Source organism: Neophocaena asiaeorientalis, unplaced genomic scaffold (assembly GCF_003031525.2).
Source record: "Neophocaena asiaeorientalis asiaeorientalis breed wild unplaced genomic scaffold, Neophocaena_asiaeorientalis_V1.1 scaffold527, whole genome shotgun sequence".
NCBI lineage: Eukaryota > Metazoa > Chordata > Mammalia > Artiodactyla > Phocoenidae > Neophocaena > Neophocaena asiaeorientalis.
The window spans coordinates 655,532-676,478 of NW_020173712.1; the positions used below are offsets into that span (position 1 = coordinate 655,532).

The 20,947-nt window shown below is 40.7% G+C and overlaps 1 protein-coding gene across 1 annotated transcript in view; it reads right to left on the reverse strand.

Annotated features, from left to right (window-relative positions):
* Positions 1-20,947, reverse strand: part of ATP10B (ATPase phospholipid transporting 10B (putative)) — a 118,290-nt gene that overhangs the window by 4,064 nt on the left and 93,279 nt on the right. The window contains exons 18-21 of the mRNA XM_024750608.1: positions 13,875-14,075; positions 12,389-12,469; positions 10,964-11,068; positions 1,991-2,178 (exon numbers count right to left, since the gene is read on the reverse strand). Of these exons, the coding sequence (XP_024606376.1) occupies positions 1,991-2,178; positions 10,964-11,068; positions 12,389-12,469; positions 13,875-14,075 (575 nt within the window). The remainder of the gene's footprint in view (positions 1-1,990; positions 2,179-10,963; positions 11,069-12,388; positions 12,470-13,874; positions 14,076-20,947) is intronic.

Sequence of the window (20,947 nt, forward strand, 5' to 3'; positions counted from 1 at the left end):
ATTTAAGAGATAAAACAAAAGAAACTTACTTTCTCTTAGTTTAAGAGAATCCATATAGTTCCTTTATACTGGTTGAAGTAATTAGACCGAGATTAAGAGAGGTCACGGTTAGTGGCTAATTATCACAAGCTTGGTGAGTGAAATCAATCTTATTATAAGTACAGCTTACATCTTTAAGTGAACAAATAGAGTTTTCTATAGCAAACATTCTATCATGTAGATTTCTGTAACAAAAATTAATTGTCCTAAGGTTACAAGTCAACAGTCCTTGGAGCTGTTAAAATAATCCTTTCTCTGTCAGAGGAAATCTCTTTGCCTTTCTTAGGCAACAGAATTAAACAGTAATTCAAGTTTACGATGATCATATAGAATAAGCAGAGATTTAACTTGCGCACTATGGTAACTGGCAGGAAAATACTTGCCTACTTTTCCCTAAGTTGTCCCTCATTTGTTTAACAAGCTGTAATGTTGAGTGTTTGTCTTTTCCAAGAACGTTCATACTTTTCAACAACCCTCATCAAGCTGGTAGCCTCTGGCTCCAAATGTGTCTTCTGACCAAGGGTAGGACAAGAATCCTCGGCTGATGACTTGCTCTTTCCATACCCCAGATAAGACACAGAACAGAGGAGGTCAGTCCTTGGTCGGAGGTGATCATAACCGTGTTTAACCCCAAAAGTGTGGACAAAAATATTTAACCCACATATTAGATGCCCTTTTCCAATGAGGGCAGGACCTTCATGGTCTCTCCCAGGCTCCGTCTCCCAAGGGGTTGGGCTGAGAAAGGGGGTGGGTGGGAAATAATGTCCTCTGAGGCTTGTGTTTAATTGCTTCCCATTCTTCAGTCCCAGGGCCCTGTTTTAATACTAGTTACTTTCACCTGTATTACGATTAAACTTCTGTCTGAATTGTCCACTGCGCTGTAGACTTCTTGAGAGCAAGAGTTCTGTTTTAGTCATCTGTTTCTTTAGCATCTTTTTCTCATTTATCTCTGAGGGCAGCCTACATGACAAGAACTCTGCTAGCTGTGGGTTATATAATGATAAGGAGACACCACCGAACGCTCTGACTAGAGAGCGTGGGATGGAGAACAGAACACTGGCCTCCGAGTGGGGAGAACTCAGCTCCCACTGTGACTTGTGGTGGGCTGGAGGACACATTCTGGTCCCTCATAGGACTTAAGCTGTTCCATGAGCAAGTAGGACTACAACCACTGCTTTGCCTAATTTCTAGGTGATTTTGCAAAAGGCATTTTTTGCAAAAATGGAGGAGCTAGATAGGAAAGCATGTGTCAAGAGTAAATTCTAAGGACGTGCCAGGCGTTGTTGTTGCTGTTGCTGTTTTTTGGGAAAAGGCGAATGTAGAGGATTTAGGCTGGAAATGTTAGAAATAGTCCCTCTGCATGAGTGATTTATTTGGCAAATACAGGGTGTGTGTTTTAACAAATTTGAGTAGTATTAAAAAGTTGGCTATTTCATGCAAAATTTGAATTTCTGGGAACAATCTAAAGCTCTGAAATGCTGGTCTTGATCTTTCCTTGTGGCAGTGATAGGCTGAAGCTTAGAAGTTCCTTCTCCTAATGTCTGTCTGTACTTCACCTGGTTTGCTGCTGTTGCTTACCTGTCCCTGTAGGCATTTGAGAGTGAGACTCCTGGGCTAAGGAATAAAGGACTATGGAGCTCTTCAAAATGATTCTTTTTACACAACAAAGTTTGTAAGGCAGGAGGGTAGGAATTAGTACTCTCATTTTACAGATGTTATAACAGAGGTTGTGCCAGATTTGGTGACTTTGCTGCTCTGTGGCTGAGCTGGGACCAGAGTCCGTGCTATTTGCCTCCAAGTTCATTATTCTTTCTGTCCTAGCTCCCTATCTTTGAAACAATAGCCTCAAGCATCCCAGCTGGAGTCAAACTCCTGACTCTTGGGCTATGAAAATGGCTGATTGAGGGGAGAGTGGTAATTCTAGGAAGAAAATAGCACCCCCTGTTCAAACCTTGGGAGAAGAGCCACGACCGGTGTGAGGAGGCAGACGAGGTAGAAAGTGGGGTCCGAGAGCTGGCCTTCCATCACCCAGTAGGGGTTGATGGGACTGTTGCAGGTGACGCAGGTGGCGTTGTACAGTAGGGATACCACAAAGTACATCAGGAAGCTGCCTGCGAGAACAAGCCCGTGGATGATGGTCTGTGGAAGGAAAGAAGTAAACACTGTTGAAGGGATAGCTTAGATTAGGGGGGAATGCAGTCACGCTACTTTAACTTGTTTTAAACTTCTTTTTTTGGAAATGCCACATACCTATAAACAATTTTAAAAAGTGTGCCATTTAATGGCTTATGATAAAGTAAACACCTATATTGCTACCACCCAGAATTATGAACACACATACCCCGGAAACCCCTAAATCACCTTGACTTTGGTGATAATTTTCATGATATTCTTTAGTTTTACTACCTATGTTTCTCTCCTAATAGTCTGTTTTTAAAAATTAATCATATTTGATGTGACTTTTGTCTTTTTTCCTCAGTATTATGTTTGTGTGATGAATTCATTTTTTCCACATGTGGCTGTTAGTTATTCATTTCCAAAGCACTGCAGTCTTCTGTAGTCTGATCTCATTTTGCCCTGCCTGTTTTATGCTGATTTCTTTCCAATTCTTGTCCTCTTTAAAACTTATTGACGATTCCATATACTTTCATTTCCCTGTCTACTTCTTTGAAAGTTATATATTTCATTTCCATTCCTTAGTGATTACTCAATAAATGCTAATAAGCAGTTTTAACTTACTGTGGTATAAAGTTTCTGTTTCCCTCCTCCTGAACACATTAACTTTAGAACACATTGTTTACCTCCCTCCTGACTCGTATCTCATTGCTACTGTGTATTTAAATTCTATTATCTTTTTAAATCACATAAGTCATTATTACAGTTTAATATGGTCAGTATTCATTAAGATTACTTACATGCTTGACACTTTTTATGCCTTCATTCCCTCTTGCATTTTGGACTTTCCATCTGAGCTTTCTTTCCTTATACTTTTAAAAAAAATTTTATATTAGAGTGTAGTTGGTTAACAATGTTGTGTTAGTGATTCAGTTATATATATACAAGTATCTCTTCTTTTTCAAATTCTTTTCCCATTTAGGTTACTACAGAATATTGAGCAGAGTTCCCTGTGCTATATACAGTAGGTCCTTGTTGGTTATCTATTTTAAATATAGTAGTGTGTACATGTCAATCCCAATCTATCCCTCTCACCCTCCTTTCCCCCTGGTAACCCTAAGTTTGTTCTCTAAGTCTGTGAGTGTTTCTGTTTTGTAAATAAGTTCATTTGTGTCATTTTTAAAGATTCTGCATAGAAGTGATATCATATGATTGATATTCATCTTTCTCTGACTTACTTCACTTAGTATGATAATCTACAGGTCCATCCATGTTGTTGCAAATGGCATTATTTCATTCTTTTTAATGGCCGAGTAATATTCCATTGTATATACATACCACATCTTCATTATCCATTCCTCTGTCGATGGACATTTAGGGTGCTTCCATGTCTTGGCTATTGTAAACAGTGGTGCCATGAACATTGGGGTGTCTTTCCTTATACTTTAAATACAGTTGACCTTTGAACAACATGGGTTTGAACTGTGCGGGTCCACTTACATGTGGATTTTTCTCAACAAATTGTACTACAGTATTACCTGATCTGTGGTTGGTTGAATCCACAGATACGGAGAACTGATTATCGGACTTGAGCATCCACAGATTTTGGTATTTGCATTGGGTCCTGGAACAAATCCCCTGTGGATACTGAGGGATGGCTGTACATCCTTTAGAATATCCTTTCATGAAAGTCTGCTGGTGATGCATTCTCTGATCCATTATTTTATTCTCATTCTTAAAAACTATTTTTGATCTTGTTGGGAAGTTATTTTCTTTTAGTATTTAAGATAGCATTTTACTATCTTCTGGCTTCTGTTGTTGCTGTTGAGAAGTGAGCAACTCTTTATTTGTTATTCCTTAGAAGGAAATCTCTTATAACGTGGCTGCTTTTATGATTTTTATTTCGTCTTCAGTGTTCTATAGTTTTCTTATAAGGGTGGATTTTTAAAAAATTGATCTTGCTTGGGTTTTGCTGATCTTCTTGAATTCGTGGATTGATGTCTTTCATTACTTTTGCAAAATTCTCAAGTCACTATCTTTTCAAATATTGCCTCTGTCTCATTTTCTCCTCCTTTCCTTCTGAGACTCTAATCAAATGTATGTTAGATCTTTTAAGATACCACCATATCTTCTATATATCTCAATATCTGTTCCATAATTTTCATTATTTTACTTTTGTTTTATATTCTGGATAATTTGACCAGTTCACTAATTCTCCCCTCAGCTGTGCCTAATCTGCTGTTAATCCAGCCATTGAAACTTAAATTACAGTTATTGTATTTTTTAATTCCTAAGAGTTTTATTTGGTCTTTTTTTCACATCTCCTAGAATTCTTGCAGATATTTTAAAGCTTAATCTTCTTTAAACATAGCAAACAAACCTTTTCTATGATTTATATCTGATAATTCCAATACCTGAAATATTTGTTACTGATGTTTGTGCTTGTGGTCCTCATTGAGTTCTTGTTTCATTTTGAGCTTCATTATTTATTTATTTATTTATTTATTTTTGCGGTATGCGGGCCTCTCACTGTTGTGGCCTCTCCCATTGTGGAGCACAGGCTTCGGACGCACAGGTTCAGTGGCCATGGCTCACGGGCCCAGCCGCTCCGTGGCATGTGGGATCTTCCCGGACCAGGGCACGAACCTGTGTCCCCTGCATCAGCAGGCAGACTCCCAACCACTGCACCACCAGAGAAGCCAGCAGGCAGACTCCCAACCACTGCACAACCAGGGAAGCCCCATTATTTATTTTTCTGTGTGTTTTTGAAAATTTTATTTTTCTTACTCATTTGAGAGTTATTGAAACTTCTTACTGCAATCTGTTGTTATATAGTGCAAAAATCTTCTTAAAGTCTACTGTTTATTATTATATATATTTTAATTGAAGTATAGTTGCAGTGATTCAGTTATATATATATATATATATATATATATATATATATATATATATATATATATATATATATATATATATATATTCTTTTTCAGATTCTTTTCCCTTACAGGTTATTACAAAATTGAGTATAGTTGCCTATAGGTCCTTGTTGGTTATCTATTTTGTATATAGTTGTGTGTGTATGTTAATCCCCACTTTATCCCTCCCCCTCCCCCACCCCTTTCCACTTTGGCAACCATAAGTTTGTTTTCTATGTCTGTGGGTCTATTTCTGTTTTGGAAATAAGTTCATTTGTATCTTTAAAAAAATTATGATATAAGTGATATCATATATTTGTCTTTCTCTGTCTGGCTTACTTCACTTAGTATGATAATGAGCTTCCTTATTTTTGAATATGTGATGCTTCTTGGCCTTGGAAAATTAGTGGGGATACTTTGAAGCTTAGGAAAACTTTCCCTGGAGAGGGTGTATGTGTATTTTGTAATATCCTTGGGCACTGTCAGTTACTTTAAACTGAATTCATAAGTCAAAATTTGGCTCACCCAGGTGGTACAAAGAATCTGGGCTGCAAATCTGTGTGAGGCCAGCCCATGGTCCATTTCCCAGGATAAGTCCTTTTTACTGATTCTCCCTGCTCTCTTCAGCACAGTGGGAACAATCCCTACAGTCCCTGCTGGGGAGGTGAGTGCAGGTAGGTCCACTTTTGGGTATACCTTTACTCTGAAGGTAGAGCCTTTGGGGTCCTAATTTAATGTGATCTCTTATTAGACTCCCACTTTAGCAGCCTGGCTTTTAATTTCTGAACTTTATGCTCAATGAAGTCTGCCAAAAAGTTCATTTTGGGAAGGGTTGCAAACGCTTTGAAGAAAACAGAGGCTTTGGCTCAGCTTGCTTCTCTACAAACCCACTTTCCCACCACTTTCCCTGAGGCTTTGGTCTTTATCCTGTCATCTTTTTCATACCTTTAGCATATGTATACGTATGTACTTGTGTGTGTGTGTGTGTGTGTATATATATATATATAATGTGTGTATACATATATATGTTTATATATGTATACATATATTAAATAAATACATACATACACACACACATTAATTTATTTTCAGTGGAAGGGGTGGTTTGAATATCCTAGCCCCTGTCCCTGAAAAAGAAAGCAGTTAGCTAACTTTTTAAGTCACTTTGGTGGGGACTGTGAAAGCTGACACAGCTATTAAAATTCATGTTAGATTTCTACCCAGGGAAGAAAGACATTCTCCCTCTGCTTCAAGCACTTTAAAAAGGGAAACACTTTTTTTCGTAATGATCCTAGTAGCTAACTAACTCCTTTCCCAAGAGCAACAGAAATCACCAGTAACTACCAGGATACCTGGTCTAGAGATGCATTAGGTGGATTAATAGTGCTGAATGGTGAGTGAAAGGAACAGGTTCTGTCTTTTAAAGCAGATGAATGCAGTGCTCTGAGAAAGAGGGCCGAACAACCAGTAATTATGTTACACATTGAGGCCTGATTATTTACAGGGCAATTTTGAAAGGTTAATAAGATACCTAATGGTTAAGAGGGTCATGGAGAGCAGAGATCCTCTTGGGAAATATCTTGTGCTGGTGTTTAAAAAAAAGTAATTAAATTATTGTGAAATATTTCAAGTGCATAGTCAACAAATCTCATATACTTGACATCCCGCTTTATCAATTTTAATCTTATGCCATATAAAGGGGAGCAGAATATATCCATCCCCAAATAAGTCTCTGGCATAAGGATTATCTTGAGCTGGTTATTTTTAACAGCAGACAGAGGAGGAGCTCTGGAAACTGAAAAGAAGTTATCTTTTTTTAAGAGACATTTACAGTTATAAGGGAAATCTCCATTTGTAAGGGTGTCTCCCTCTCTGTACCTGGAAGAAAAGGGCAATTCTATATTTCTAGGAAATCTTTATCAACTCCAATATCTGGCCTCCCCTAGCCTCAAAACTTCTTTTGTCTTTAGCTAGAGATGGTATTTAAGGTGGTGGCCAGGGCCATTTCAGAAAGTTACTCAGTTTCCTGGCCTCTCCCATGTGTACAGGAAGTATTTATTAAACTTTCATTTTTCTCCCATTAATCTGTCTTTTATTACAAGAGTGTCTAAGCTGAGAACCTAGAAGGGTAGTGTCTAAGCTGAGAACCTAGAAGGGTAGAGGGAAAATTATTCTTTCTTCCTCTACACATATTTGCCTCAGATTTTATTAAAAGATTAAGCCTTACACATACAATTCAAGCACCCAAGTATCCCTTGCAAATGTCTTCTCGTTAGTCTTGAAAATAAACTCAGTGTTCATCATTCTTCTGTGTATTTTATATATACATGTTTATGTATCCATGTTAATGGATGCTTTTTAATTTTATCATGTATAGGTATCCCTCTGAATTATGCTTTGGACCTTTATTTTTGTTGATAAATGCCATTCTAGTTTATTCATTTTAACTGTTCTAGTGTATGAATATGCCACTATTTATTTATTTTCCTGTTAATGAACATTTAAGCTGTTTCCGATTTTTTTTTGCTATTAAGAACAATGAAGAAACAAACATTCTTGTACATGTCTATGTATATACATGTGCAAAAGGATGGCCCAGGGTGCATATTTGGAAGTGGAATTGTGTCATAGCATATAGTGAGTACTTAAACTCCTCTAGCTATTTTCAAGTTGCTCTCTAGAATGGTGGTATCAGTTTATAGTTTACCAACAGAATATGAAAGTTCCTTGGTTGGGCTTTATTATTATGTTTAACCTGCTACTGAGTTAGTGTGGCAATATTTTATTTAGAATTTTTTACATTTATGTTCATTGAACAGATTGGTCTGTAATTTTGTTTTCTTGAACAGTCCATGCTCATTTTCATATCAGAATTATTCTAGCCATGAACATTGAATTGCCTATATTTTCTATTTTTTTGAATCCATGAAACAATGGGTATGAGAGAGGAATTATCTGTCACTTATAAGTTTGGTCAAACTGACCTTTATAATCCTTGGGCTTGGTGTCTTTAGGAACAGGGTTACTGAGTCAATTTCTGTAATAGTGATTGGTTTATTCATGTTTGCTGAATGATTTTGACTATGCTTTGGTGAATTTTACATTTAAAGGAATTATTATTATTTTTTGAGGTACGTGGGCCTCTCACTGTTGTGGCCTCTACCGTTGCAGAGCACAGGCTCCGGACGCGCAGGCTTAGCGGCCACGGCTCACGGGCTTAGTTGCTCTGCGGCATGTGGGATCTTCCCGGACCGGGGCATGAACCTGTATCCCCTGCATCGGCAGGCGGGCGGACTCTCAACCACTGCGCCACCAGGGAAGCCCTAAAGGAATTGTTTTTATTATTATTATTTTTAAAAGGTCAAGTCTTGGGACTTCTCTGGTGACGCAGTGGTTAGGAATCTACCTGCCAATGCAGGGGACACGGGTTCGAGCCCTGGTCTGGGAGGATACCACATGCCACAGAGCAACTAAGCCTGTGAGCCGTGGCTGTTGAGCCCAAGTGCCACAACTACTGAAGCCCGTGCACCATGGTGAGGAGTGGCCCCTGCTCGCCACAACTAGAGAAAGCCCGCACACAGCAGAAGCCTCAACACAGCCAAAAATAAATAAATTAATTTTAAAAAGCCAAGTCTTTATTTATTTTTATTTGGCTGCGTTGGGTCTTTGTTGCTGTGGGTGGGCTTCTCACTGCAGTGGCTTCTCTTGTGCAGCATGGGCTCCAGGTGTGTGGGCTTCAGTAGTTGTGGCACATGGGCTTAGTTGCTCTGCGGCATGTGGGATTTTCCCGGACCAGGGCTCGAACCTGTGTCCCCTGCATTGGCAGGAGGATTCTTATGTAGTTTTAGCTTTTATGTTCTTGCATGTTTCTTTCTTCCTTTAGTGAGGGTCTGTGGGTGGTGGACCTTGCAGAGTTTATCTGAAAATGTCATTTATCACAGTCTTAAGTAAGTGGTAGTATAACTTATTTTGCCTCAGGTCTTGGAAGATAATTACTCCGTTGTTTTTTCGGTTTCTACTTTTTTAACTGCTGTTAAATTTCAAGTAATTGGTGCATACTCTGTCTTTCACACTGTACAGTTTTACTATGATATACCAGGCAATATACCCAGGTTTATTTTGATTAATCGTCATTCTCAGTGATGATCTCTTCAGATACTGCTTCTCTACTATTCTTTGCTTGTTCTTCTGTGACTCTGACTCCTATTATGTAGCTGCTGGAACCATTTATTCTAGCCACCATTCCTCTTGATTACATTTTCATATTTGTGTGGCATTCTGGATGGGTACCCAATACTACCTTCCAATTTGGTAGTTTGCTTTTAGCCAGTGTCCAGTCTAATTTCAATGATAAAATTTTTGTATTTTTCAAGAGTTCTAAATGTTTCCTTAGTTTGGCTCAGTTCCCAGTATTAAAGTTATGACTCTTGTCTGTCTTCCTCACGGCTTCTAAGTGGCTTTTCTGGTGGTTCTGAAAGAAATTTATCCTGTGTACTTAAGCTTGGCTAGGCCTTTTCGTTTTCATCATTTTGGTCTGTCCGTCATTGGCATGAATCGGAGCAAAGGGGTTTTCCAGATGGGAACTGCGTGATCTGGAAGCTCCCTTGGGTGGCTCTTATCAGCCACTGCCCAATGTCAGGGCCTGGCCTAACTTGTGATTGTAGGGCGTGGGGAGAAAGTCCCATTGCAGAATGCTGGGAACACACTGAGCCTACTTGGGGAAGTCTTCGAAATGGTTAATACAAATGCTTTCAGAAAGAGCCATCTCAGCTTGGCCAAAGGCAGATCTTTCTGTCAAGGGGGTCTCCCTGCACCAGTCAGTGTTACCTTCTCACACTATTAGCACAGAGGTTAAACGGTCAAGAGTCAGCTGGCCAGGGTTCAAACTTGCTTCTGTCTTGAACTACTTGGGGAAAGTTTCTTAACCTCTTTATATTCATTTCTATAGCTATAAAATGGGAATTAAAAAAAAAACACCTAACACATGCGTATATTGCAAAAGGATTTCCACAGTAAGTTTAGTTAACATTCATCACTTTGCAATACAGTTGACTCTTGAACAACACAGGTTTGAACTGCACGGGTCCACTTATACACAGATTTTTTTCACTAAATACATACTATAGTACGACACGATTAAAGCCATGGATGTGGAACTGCAGGTACGGAGGGCCAACGGTAAAGTTAGTGTGTGGATTTTTCCCTGCGTGGAGCGTTGGCGCCCCTAAACCCCAAACTGTTCAAGTGTCAACTATATATGTATGTCAAGTCATTAAACTTATACAGCACTGTATGTCAATTATATCTCAATAAAACGCTCCAAATACCATCTAACACAAAGGGCTCTGGGAGGTTAAGTAAGATAATACATTAAAACGTGTAGATATGTACCTGGCATATAATTTTAAGCTCTTTGTTTTTATAATTATCATTGACTAGTCGAATTTAATGAGAAAGATACTAAAATGTGATATTTGGACGTGCTTGAGATATGCTTACATGGAGACAGTCTTCTAATCTTTTACCCCCAAGTTAAATGGGGAGCATATCTCCCTAACACAGCCTCAAGTATGATCAGTCTAATGTTTTCCTTTCTCTCAAACACCCCTGAATTTTTTAATCAAAAATTTGCATTTTGGCAACAAATTGTCTCATTGTTCTTTATGAATTAGTTTTTTCATCCTAGCTAGATGGTTACAAAGTTGAGGCCAGCAATTTTATCTTCTCTACCTCTTTATCCCTGTACAAGTGGAACACAGGTAGGGGTTCAGTATGTATTTATCCAGTGGATCAATTATATGGAGTATTATATGGAGTAAAGCAGCTCAGAAATCTGAAGGCGGTTGATGAACAGGAACACAATTCTTAGGCCATAAGGGCTCTGGGGCACTTACCCAGGTCTTCATTTCCATTGCCTGGTGCAGGAGGATTGTGGCGAGGGAAACGGTGTTGATGGGTGTCCCAAAGGTAAAGACGTCGATGTCAGAATCCTTGTAGGTCTGCAGAGGAGGAACAAACAGGCACTGGCAGATGTGCCCATGGACTGAAGGCCTGGGCTTTGACGAATGATTGTAAAACATCAGTGAAGGCAGGTGTCAAGGGAGGGGCAGGCTGGGGAGAAGGCATCCAGCTGCCATCACGTGGAGCTGACCCAAGGGACAGACGAGAGGAGGAGTGAGTTGACAAGACTAAACTCTTGAAAAAGCATTTGCAAAGGAAGCCGTGATGAGTATTCCAGAACACTGCAGAAGGAGTCAAGGAAGAATTTACTGAGTACCTACCAGGCACAATGCCAACTGCTAAAGACACTGCTGTGTCCACTTTCAAGGAGTTTAGAGACCGACTAGGCAGGGCAAATGTGGTACAATTTTAGGGTATAAATGCTATAATGGCAGCAAGTACAAGGAACGCTGGGAGTAGAGAAGAGCAATCAGCTGAGACTATAATAAGAGGAGTTAGTCTCTTGAAAAGAGAGAGGAAAGGCAAAGGCCACAACTGAGGGTGAAAAGTCCAAATCGTCCTAGATGGTAGGTCTGTTGAGCAGCTGTAAGGGCAAAAGGTGAAGCAGGAAAGGCAAGCAGAGGCCTGACCAGGGAGGGTATTGTAAACCAGGAAATTCAAAGAAAGCACAAAACGCCCACCTCAACACTCATCGTGTTGCTATTCGCAAATGAACACGAGCCAGAGACTAGACCCCACTGGCTTCCTGGGAGCAATTACCCCACACCTGAGTTCCCTGTCTAGGATGAATACAGATATCCTATGCTATATAAATTCTCACTCTTTAAACTGGGGAACCAAACTGAGATGGGGCTGGAATCCCTTACTATCTGCATTCTTGTTTTTATTTCATAGAATGTAGTATCCCTTATTATCAGAACTTCCTGCCTTGACCTTGGAAGGTCAAATCTAAATACAAACCAAGGGTTGCAAATTCAAATACCTTCAGTGCTCAAGTAAGCAGCGGTAAATGAGTGAAGAAGGCCAGGCATGACACAAAAGGGCATGGTGGGGACTATGGCAAACTGGAGCACATGCCCTCCATCTAAGCAGGGCAGTGAGTCAACTCTGGATTCTCGCCACGAGGGAAAAATGACCCAGTGTAATAATAGCTTTCAGTGTTTCAGAAGCTGGCAGAAATGAAGACGTTTTGGTAAAATATTCTGACTTTTTGAATACCAGGGTAGGGTGGAGTCTGCAGGCCTCCTCTTTGGAGCCCCTGCTCTGAATATTAGGAAACTATTAGTCTGGGATTTCATATAAACAGGACCAGTTCTACCCTGCTATTTGTACGGTCAGAATGGGACCATACAACTTACCAGGTAGGGGATAAAGAAACAGACGAGGCTCTGGTAGAACGCGTCCGCCATGGAAATCCAGAAAGTCAGCAGGTTATAGCACTGGCAGGAAATAACACATCGACAGTAACCACCATCAAAGCAAGCCTCTGTTCTTTGTAAGCAACTTTCTTGTGCATGGCTGGACTAGACAACACGGCACTTACAATGCTTCTTATCTTAGAGGCAATAGAATGGAACGATTAGGAGCATGGGCCTGGGGGTGACAGACCTCAGGTCCAGTTCCAGCACTGTGTGACCTTAGCGAAAGTCACTAAACGTCTTTGAGCATTGTTTCTTCTTCCTTCGAAAGTAGAGAAAAACACCCCCAACTATTTCCTTGGGTTTCAAGAGGTCTAAATGCAATTGTGCTTTGGTAGCTAGTAAAGGCTCAGCTACCAAATATATTACCAAATTATTACCAAATGATAATGAATGATTATCATTCATTAGCGCATTGTTAGTGCTAATACAAACTTGGTAAGTTTAGAGATTCTGAGGTTTCTGAATAGCATCTGAAAGAGAACCCTCAATCACAGCCCAGGGTCACAGGTTCCCAAGATCTCAGTGGCTTCAGAGACAACCTTTCTCATTTTGTGCTTCACTCCTCTTGCCTTCCCTGGGAAAAGTGAAACTGTTCACATTGTATGTTTTTGCCACATTAACTTCTTTTAATGTTAGTTACTCAAGGAAGACATTATGCAGCTAGCTCGCCTCTGGGAAGGGGACAGTTAGAAGGGCCCAGGATGTATGTGTGCCATCGCCACCTCTCCCTTGCCGGAAGTGCTGGGGTTGCTGTGTTGCTCTCCACCTCTCTCTGGTTGAGGATGGGGCTTGGTTCTTCACTGGCTGTCCCCAAAATATCACCAGCTCTCAAGCACCACATCTGGCTTTGCCCTCCTTTTCCCCAGGTGCAAAGGTACCCTTGTGCATATCGACATCCCTTTTCCCAGAGCTCCCCCTTCGAGGCAGTCAGGTCCCCTCTCTGCCTTCTGCATCCAAGCTCCTGACCCGTGTCTGTGCTAGTCGGGCTGCCTGCTGTGTGACTTCTCCAGCTCATTTAGGGCATCAGTGTGGCCTCTGTGCCTTGTAAGAGACTGTTCTGTGGTTTTAGTCCAGGGGTTCCCAAACCAAGCCTTGGGCATTCTGTTGAAAGCCTACAGACAAGGACCAGATAAGGGTGATGGGATCTTTCTGGAAGCCCTCTTCCCCTTTAACTAGGGCAGTCCCGTATTAACGTGTGATGGAATTAAGAAATAGCTGAAAAGAAAAATACCCACTGGTCTGGTCCATCACCTTCAACAGCAAATGAGAAATAGGCCAGAAGCAGGGAGCAGTGTTTCCGGGTCACGTGGGAGGTAAGTGGCAGAGTGGTGACCAGAACACAGGACCGCCAGCCCAGCACTCATCCTCTGACACCTCAAGGGAGGAGCTGGAGGTCACCTCCCCGCCTGCCCGAGCCCCTTACCTCAGAGTTCTGACCACTCTTGTACAGCTCAGGCAACGCCAGGAGTGTTTCCATAGAGACGTCTTTATCGAGGACTCCGAAGACAAGAGGAGGCAAGGAGGTGAAGAAGAGATTGAAGAAGATCAACTGCCAGTAATCGATCATGGTGGAGCCAGAGAAACCACAGAAGAACTGGTACCAGAAGAGCAGGTTGACATAGCCCTGCAGGCAGAGGGTGCGGCCTTGTGAGTGAGGACCCAGGGGCAGCCGGGTCACCAGATGCTGCTTAGGAGCTCTGACAAGTCCCTACTCAGACTTGGAGCTTCAGTTTCCTTGTGACAGGCAAGGTTGTATAAGGACTGCAGGTAATTTTCATCCCTTAGATTCTACCATTACCACTTCTACTACTACGACTAACCTTCTTTAGGACCTGAAAGGAATTCCACCGATTTGTTAAGTATAGGTTGTCAAGAGCATAGGGTTTTGGAGGCGGACAGGACTGGTTTTGAATCCCCAGTTGGGTCATGTACTAGCTTGAGTCACACCCCAGTTGGGTGTGAACTCAGTCGAGTTGCTTAGCCTTTCTGAACGTCATCTTGCCATCTTTCGGATACGATTAGTAGTACCTAGACCATGACACGTGATACCAAAAGGCAGTCGTTGTGATTAGCAGCGTGGTAAGAGGAAGGGATGCTAGAACGACTTGACCGCGGGCAGGAGGGCTGGCGGGAGGATGACTTCGTGAGGAGGTTGACCTCACAACACTTGCCTCACGGTCACACAGCTCCAAAGGTGAAGAAGAAAACCTTGTGCCTAAGTTGCTTTATGCTTTCGAAAGATCTTTCTACCCAAGACCTCCTCACCTGAGAAGGGCTGGGTCACTATTACTATCTAACATATTGTGATGTGGTTTGGTGACTTGACCAAGGTCACAGAAGCAGCCGGTCCTGGCATTAGAACTAGAACTTCTCAGCTCTACGTGGCTGGGGCACAGAGGCGTGAAGGATGTTGTAAGGAAGCTTTCAGTGGGTTTGTGTTCAAGCTAGAATTCTCATTCCCTGATTGCTGGGCCAGTGTTATTTTTAAGAGCCTCTCTGTTTAGTACTACTAGTAATATTAACACCACGATTGTTATTTGAGCTTCTGTTTGTGACAGGTGTGTGACATACTATATTAGTACACACCACATTAGTAGATGTGCGGTATGCATAATTTGTCCCATCAACCTAGCAAGATTAATGTCATTGCTAATATCATACTACTATACTTATGTATTATTAAATATTATAACTTGGTAGTAATGTTAATATTATTTAACATTATCTACAGACGAGGAATCTGAGGCTCTGAGATACTCAGTTACTCCTTGCCCGTGTTCACAGCCAGGAAATGGCACAACCAGCCACTGAGTTTTCAAAGCTTCCTCCTCAACCACCCGCAAGAACTCTTAGTCCCGTTTTTGGATTATATAATAACAATGCTAACCAAGATTCTTCAGCTGAGGAACTCCATCCTTTGGCTTTTCTGCCCAGGTGACTAATGGGAGGTTTCCTGGCTCTGAAGGAGACCCTGGTGCTCTGAGAGACCCTGGATGGACCTTGCATCTCTCTGTCTGAGGGCCGGGCTCCCCTCCATTGCTGCTCTGGGGCTTCAGGTCATCCCGCTCCCACTCCAGTCCTGTGATGCTGTGAGGGCTTTTCTCCTATGAGTTTTGGTGAAGTTCTTTCTCAGAGGAGGAGATTTGGGAAGGAGAGGGCTGCGTCTGTTTCCTGTGCTGTAGGTAGGTTTGAAATATACTATGGGCAGACACTGAGTCCCCAGATCAACATCACCCACTTGTGCACTTGACAGGATTGGTTTAAGAAGAACCAAAGTGCTAAAGTCTCCTTGATACTAGGATTCAGCAACTGCATGAGGCTTTGACTGCTTGTTTTTTTTTTTTTTTTTTTTTAAGCCCTTTGAGCACCTTGCCTTGCTTCTTCCTCCCCAGCTAGCTGGGTAAGACAATAACTCTTATCTCCATGTACGCACAGGCAGCTTGAGTGGCTCAAATGGGGTAAGTGACTACACCAAAGTCCCTCTGCCAGTTGGGGCTGGAACTGCGACTTGAGGTTGTAGAACCTTAGGACGCCAGGGCGGGAAGTGACGCCATCTACAGACGAGGCCAAGAATAGCAACGGCAGCAAACACAACAGCAACCGAGACTCCTAAAGCGCATCTTATTTCTGACTCACTCAGTCCATCTACCAGCCTTATGAGGATATCACTACTATCCTCATTTTACAATTGAGAAAACCGAGCCTCAGAGAGGTCAAATCATGGGGCTGGGGTTACAGACTAGTAAGTAACAAAGCTGGAATCCAGACCTAGATGTTCTGGCTAAACAACTAATGGATCACTGAAGAAATCAAAGAGGAAATAAAACAATACCTAGAGACAAAAGACAATGAAAACATGATCAACCAAAACCTATGGGACGCAGGAAAAGCAGTTCTAAGAGGAAAGTCTATAGAAATACAATCTTACCTCAGGAAACAAGAAACATCACAAATAAACACCTAACCTTACACCCAAAACGACTAGAGAATGACAAACAAAACCCAAAGTTAGTAGAAGGAAATAAATCTTAAACATCAGAGCAGAAATAAATGAAATAGAGATGAAGAAAACAATAGAAAAGAAACTAAAAGCTGGCTCTTTGAAAGATAAAATTGATAAACCTTTAGTGAGACTTATCAAGAAAAAAAGGGAGAGGGCTCGTATCAATAAAATTAGAAATGGAAAAGGAGAAGTTACAATGGACACCACAGAAATACAAAGGATTGTATGAGATCACTATACACCAATAAAATGGATAACCTAGAAGAAATGGACAAATTCTCAGAAAGGTATAACCTTCCAAGACCCAACCAGGAAGAAATAGAAAATATGAACAGAACAATCACAAGTACTGAAATCGAAACTGTGATTAAAAATTTCCAACAAACCAAAGTCCAGGACCAGATGGCTTCACAATCGAATTCTTTCAAACATTTAGAGAAGAGCTAACACCTATTTCAAAACATTGCAAGGAAGGAACACTCCCAAACTCATTCTAGGAGGCCACCATCACCCTGATACCAAAACCAGACAAAGTTACCACACATGAAAAAAATTACAGGCCAATATCATTGATGAACGTAGATGCAAAAATCCTCAACAAAACACTAGCAAACCGAATCCAACGATACACTAAAAGGATTGTGCTCCCTTATCAAGTGGGGCTTATCCCAGGGATGCAAGGATTTTTCAATATCCACAAATCATTGTGATACACTACATCGACAAATTGAAGGATAAAAACCATATGATTATCTCAATAGATGCAGAAAAAGCTTTTGACAAAATTCAACACCACTTATGATAAAAACTCTCCAGAAAGTGGGCATAGAGGGCACCTACCTCAACCTAATAAAGGCCATATATGACAAACCCACAGCAAACAACATTCTCGTTGGTGAAAAGCTGAAAGCATTTCCTCTAAGGTCAGCAACAAGACAAGGATGTCCAGTCTTGCCACTTTTATTCAACATAGTCTTGGAAGTCCTAGCCATGGCAATCAGAGAAGGAAAAGAATAAAAGGAATCCAAATTGGAAAAGAAATGCAAAACTGTGACTGTTTGCAGATGACATGATACTATATGTAGACAATCCTAAAGATGCTACCGGAAAACTACTAGAGCTCATCAGTGATGAAGTTGCAGGTTACAAAATTAATGCACAGAAATCACTTGTATTTCTGTACACTAACAATAAGAGATCAGAAAGAAATTAAGGAAACAATCCCACTTACCATCGCATTAAAGAATAAAATACCTAGGAATAAACCTACCTAAGGAGGAAAGAGACCTGTACTCTGAAAACTATAAGATGCTGATGGAGAGATATACCATGTTCTTGGATTGGAAGAATCTATATTGTCAAACGACTGTACTACCCAAGGCAATCTACAGATTCAATGCAATCCCTATCAAATTACCAATGGCATTTTTCACAGAACTAGACCACAAAATTTTATAATTTGTATGGAAACACAGAAGACCCCATATATAGCCAAAGCTATCTGAAAAAGAAAGAGCTGGAGGAATCAGGCTCTCTGACTTCAGACTATGCTACAAAGCTACAGTTGCCAAAATACTATGGTACTGGCACAGAAATAGAAATATAGATCAAAGGAATAGGCTAGAAAGCCCAGAAATAAACCCACACACCTATGGTCAGTTAATCTATGACAAAAGAGGCAAGAGCATACCGTGGAGAAAAGACAGTCTCTTCAATAAGTGGTGCTGGGAAAACTGGACAGCTACATGTAAAAAAATGAAACTAGGACATTCTTTAACGCCATACACAAAAATAAACTCAAAATGGTTTAAAGACTTAAATATAAGACACGACAGCATAAAGCTCCTAGAAGAGAACATAGGCCAAACATTCTCTGACATATATCATACCAATATTTTCTTAGGTCAGTCTCCCAAGGCAATAGAAATAAAAGCAAAAATAAACAAATGGGACCTAAAGGAAACCATAAACAAAATGAAAAGGCAACCTACATACTGGGAGGAAATATTTACAAACAAAGTGACCTACAGGAGATTAATCTCCAAAATATACAAATAGCTCATGCAGCTCAATATAAAACAAACAAACCAACCAGTCAAAAAATTGGCAGATCTAAATAGACATTTCTCCAAAGAAGACATATGGATGGCCAAAAAGCACATGAAAAGATGCTCAACATCACTAACTGTAAGAGGAATGCAAATCAAACCTACAATGAGGTATCCCCTCACACCGGTCAGGATGGGCATCATCAAAATACCTACAAAAAACAAATTCTGGAGAGGGTGGGGCGAAAATGGAACCCTCTTGCACTGTTGGTGGGAATGTAAATTGATACAGCCACTATGGAGGTTTCTTAAAAAACTAAAAACAGCTACCATGTGATCCAGCAATCCCACTCCTGGGCATATATCTGGAGAAAACCATAATTTGAAAGGATATATGCACCCTGGCGTTCACTGCAGCACTATTTACAATAGCCAAGACATGGAAGCAACCCAAATGTTCACTGACAGAAGAATGGATGAAGAAGAAGATGTGGTACACGTATACAATGGAATATTACTCAGCCATAAGAAAGAATGATATAATGCCATTTGTAGCAACGTGGACCTAGAGATTGTCATACTGAGTGAGAAAAGTCAGAGAAAGACAAAGATCATATGATATCACTTATGTGGAACTAAAAAATGATATAAATGAACTTACAAAATAGAAACAGACTCACGGACTTTGTAAACAAACTTATGGTTACCAAAGGGGAAAGGTTGGGAGAGGGATGAATTAGGAGTTTGGGATTAACATATACACACTATATAAAATAGGTAATATAAAATATATAATCAACAAGAACCTACTGTATAGCACAGGGAACTCTACTCAATAATCAGTAATAACATGATTACTGTTATTATTACTAATAGCATATATGGGAAAAGAATCTGAAAAGGAATGGGTATATGTATATGTATAACTGAATCACTTTGCTATACCCCTGAAACTAATGCAACACTATAAATCAAGTATACTCTTATATAAAACAAAAATTAAGTTAAAAAAGGAATAATCCAATTAAAAATGGAAACTGTATTAATCCTTAAAAAAAGAAAAATACAAGGTTCCTGACCTCCAAGACAATAGTTATGAGCAGGCACTTTGCAGAAGAAGTTTGCAGAGCCCCGGTTTAGACCGTAAGCCTCATGAGAGTGGAGACCACGTGTGTCTAGATCTCTGCTCTATACCCAGTGCCTGATAATGTTCCCGACACAGCAGATGTTCAATAATTATTTGAACGAACTAAGTACATCTTGGTGGTTCTGTTGTCCTCACATGCATCCTGGAGTTTTAACGTGAAAATGTGTTTCCTTCCACAGGTCGTGTTAGGACCTTGTGCGTTTCCACTTGCTCTGCCTGGCTGGAATCTCTGCACCCCGGGGAGACCGTATTGAACCCCGTGATGGCATCGCTGAGACTGGGAGCCTGTTTTTCCTCCCAAGAAGCCACAGTGCAGTAATTAACTCACTGTTCACATTTCAGAGCAGGCAGGGTTTTAATCCCCTCGGAAATTGGTTTCGGACATGGAAGTTATAGTTCTCCACCCTCTAATTGCAAAGGGGAGATAATAGGGCATCAGTATCGCCATTTCGATCCCGGTATTGAGCTGGAAATAAATATCATTTAAGCTCTGAAAGCATGGCTGGCTGGAAACGTTTCCTTTTCTATTTCACAAATTTAACGCAGAGAAGAGGCTGTGCTTATTCAAAAAAACGATTCTCTTGGAGGCACGGAAAAAAACATTAAACGGGGGCATTTTGAATTCTAACTACACAGTCTTTCTGGTCAAATAGAGACTTGTTTGCATGGGCTTGCTGAAATAATGGTACCATCCAGTGTATGGAATTTACATTATTTTTTGTCATGCTGCTTATTTACATATACATTGAACTTTGCACAGAAATGCCTATTCCCGAGTCAGGGTAACTGTGACTTTCCTGAAAGCAGGCCTGGGAGAATGGAGTGAGAGGAAAAAATGTATGCCATTTTGTAGCTGCTACTTGGCTACTGTGTTTTGCTTCCATCACTCTGGTCTTAATCCTCCCTTTTTCCTTATGCAAAAAGGAATTGGATTCTATTTGGAGTCTCTTGGGGATTATTCAAAGGTCCTCAAGCTAGATAATGAAAAGCGCAGGCCCTGTTCTCTCCCTTAGTACAGCAGTGCTCTGACTGCTTCCTATGCCCATTGTTAATCGAGGGCTTTGCAAACAAGAGCCTCTGACAGTTTTAATACCTCAGTTGGTGTGTGCCTGCTTTGGGCCCTTATCAACAAGACAAAAACACACATATCTTTCAGAGAAACAATCATACCTTCAAATGATTGTATAGTGGTCCGTGCCATCCAGAGCTCTGATGCTAAAACCTCTCGATAATACTTCTAGGGACAGAGAGAGTCCTATTCTCCCCATATTATGGGTGAGGAAACCAAGGCTCAGAGA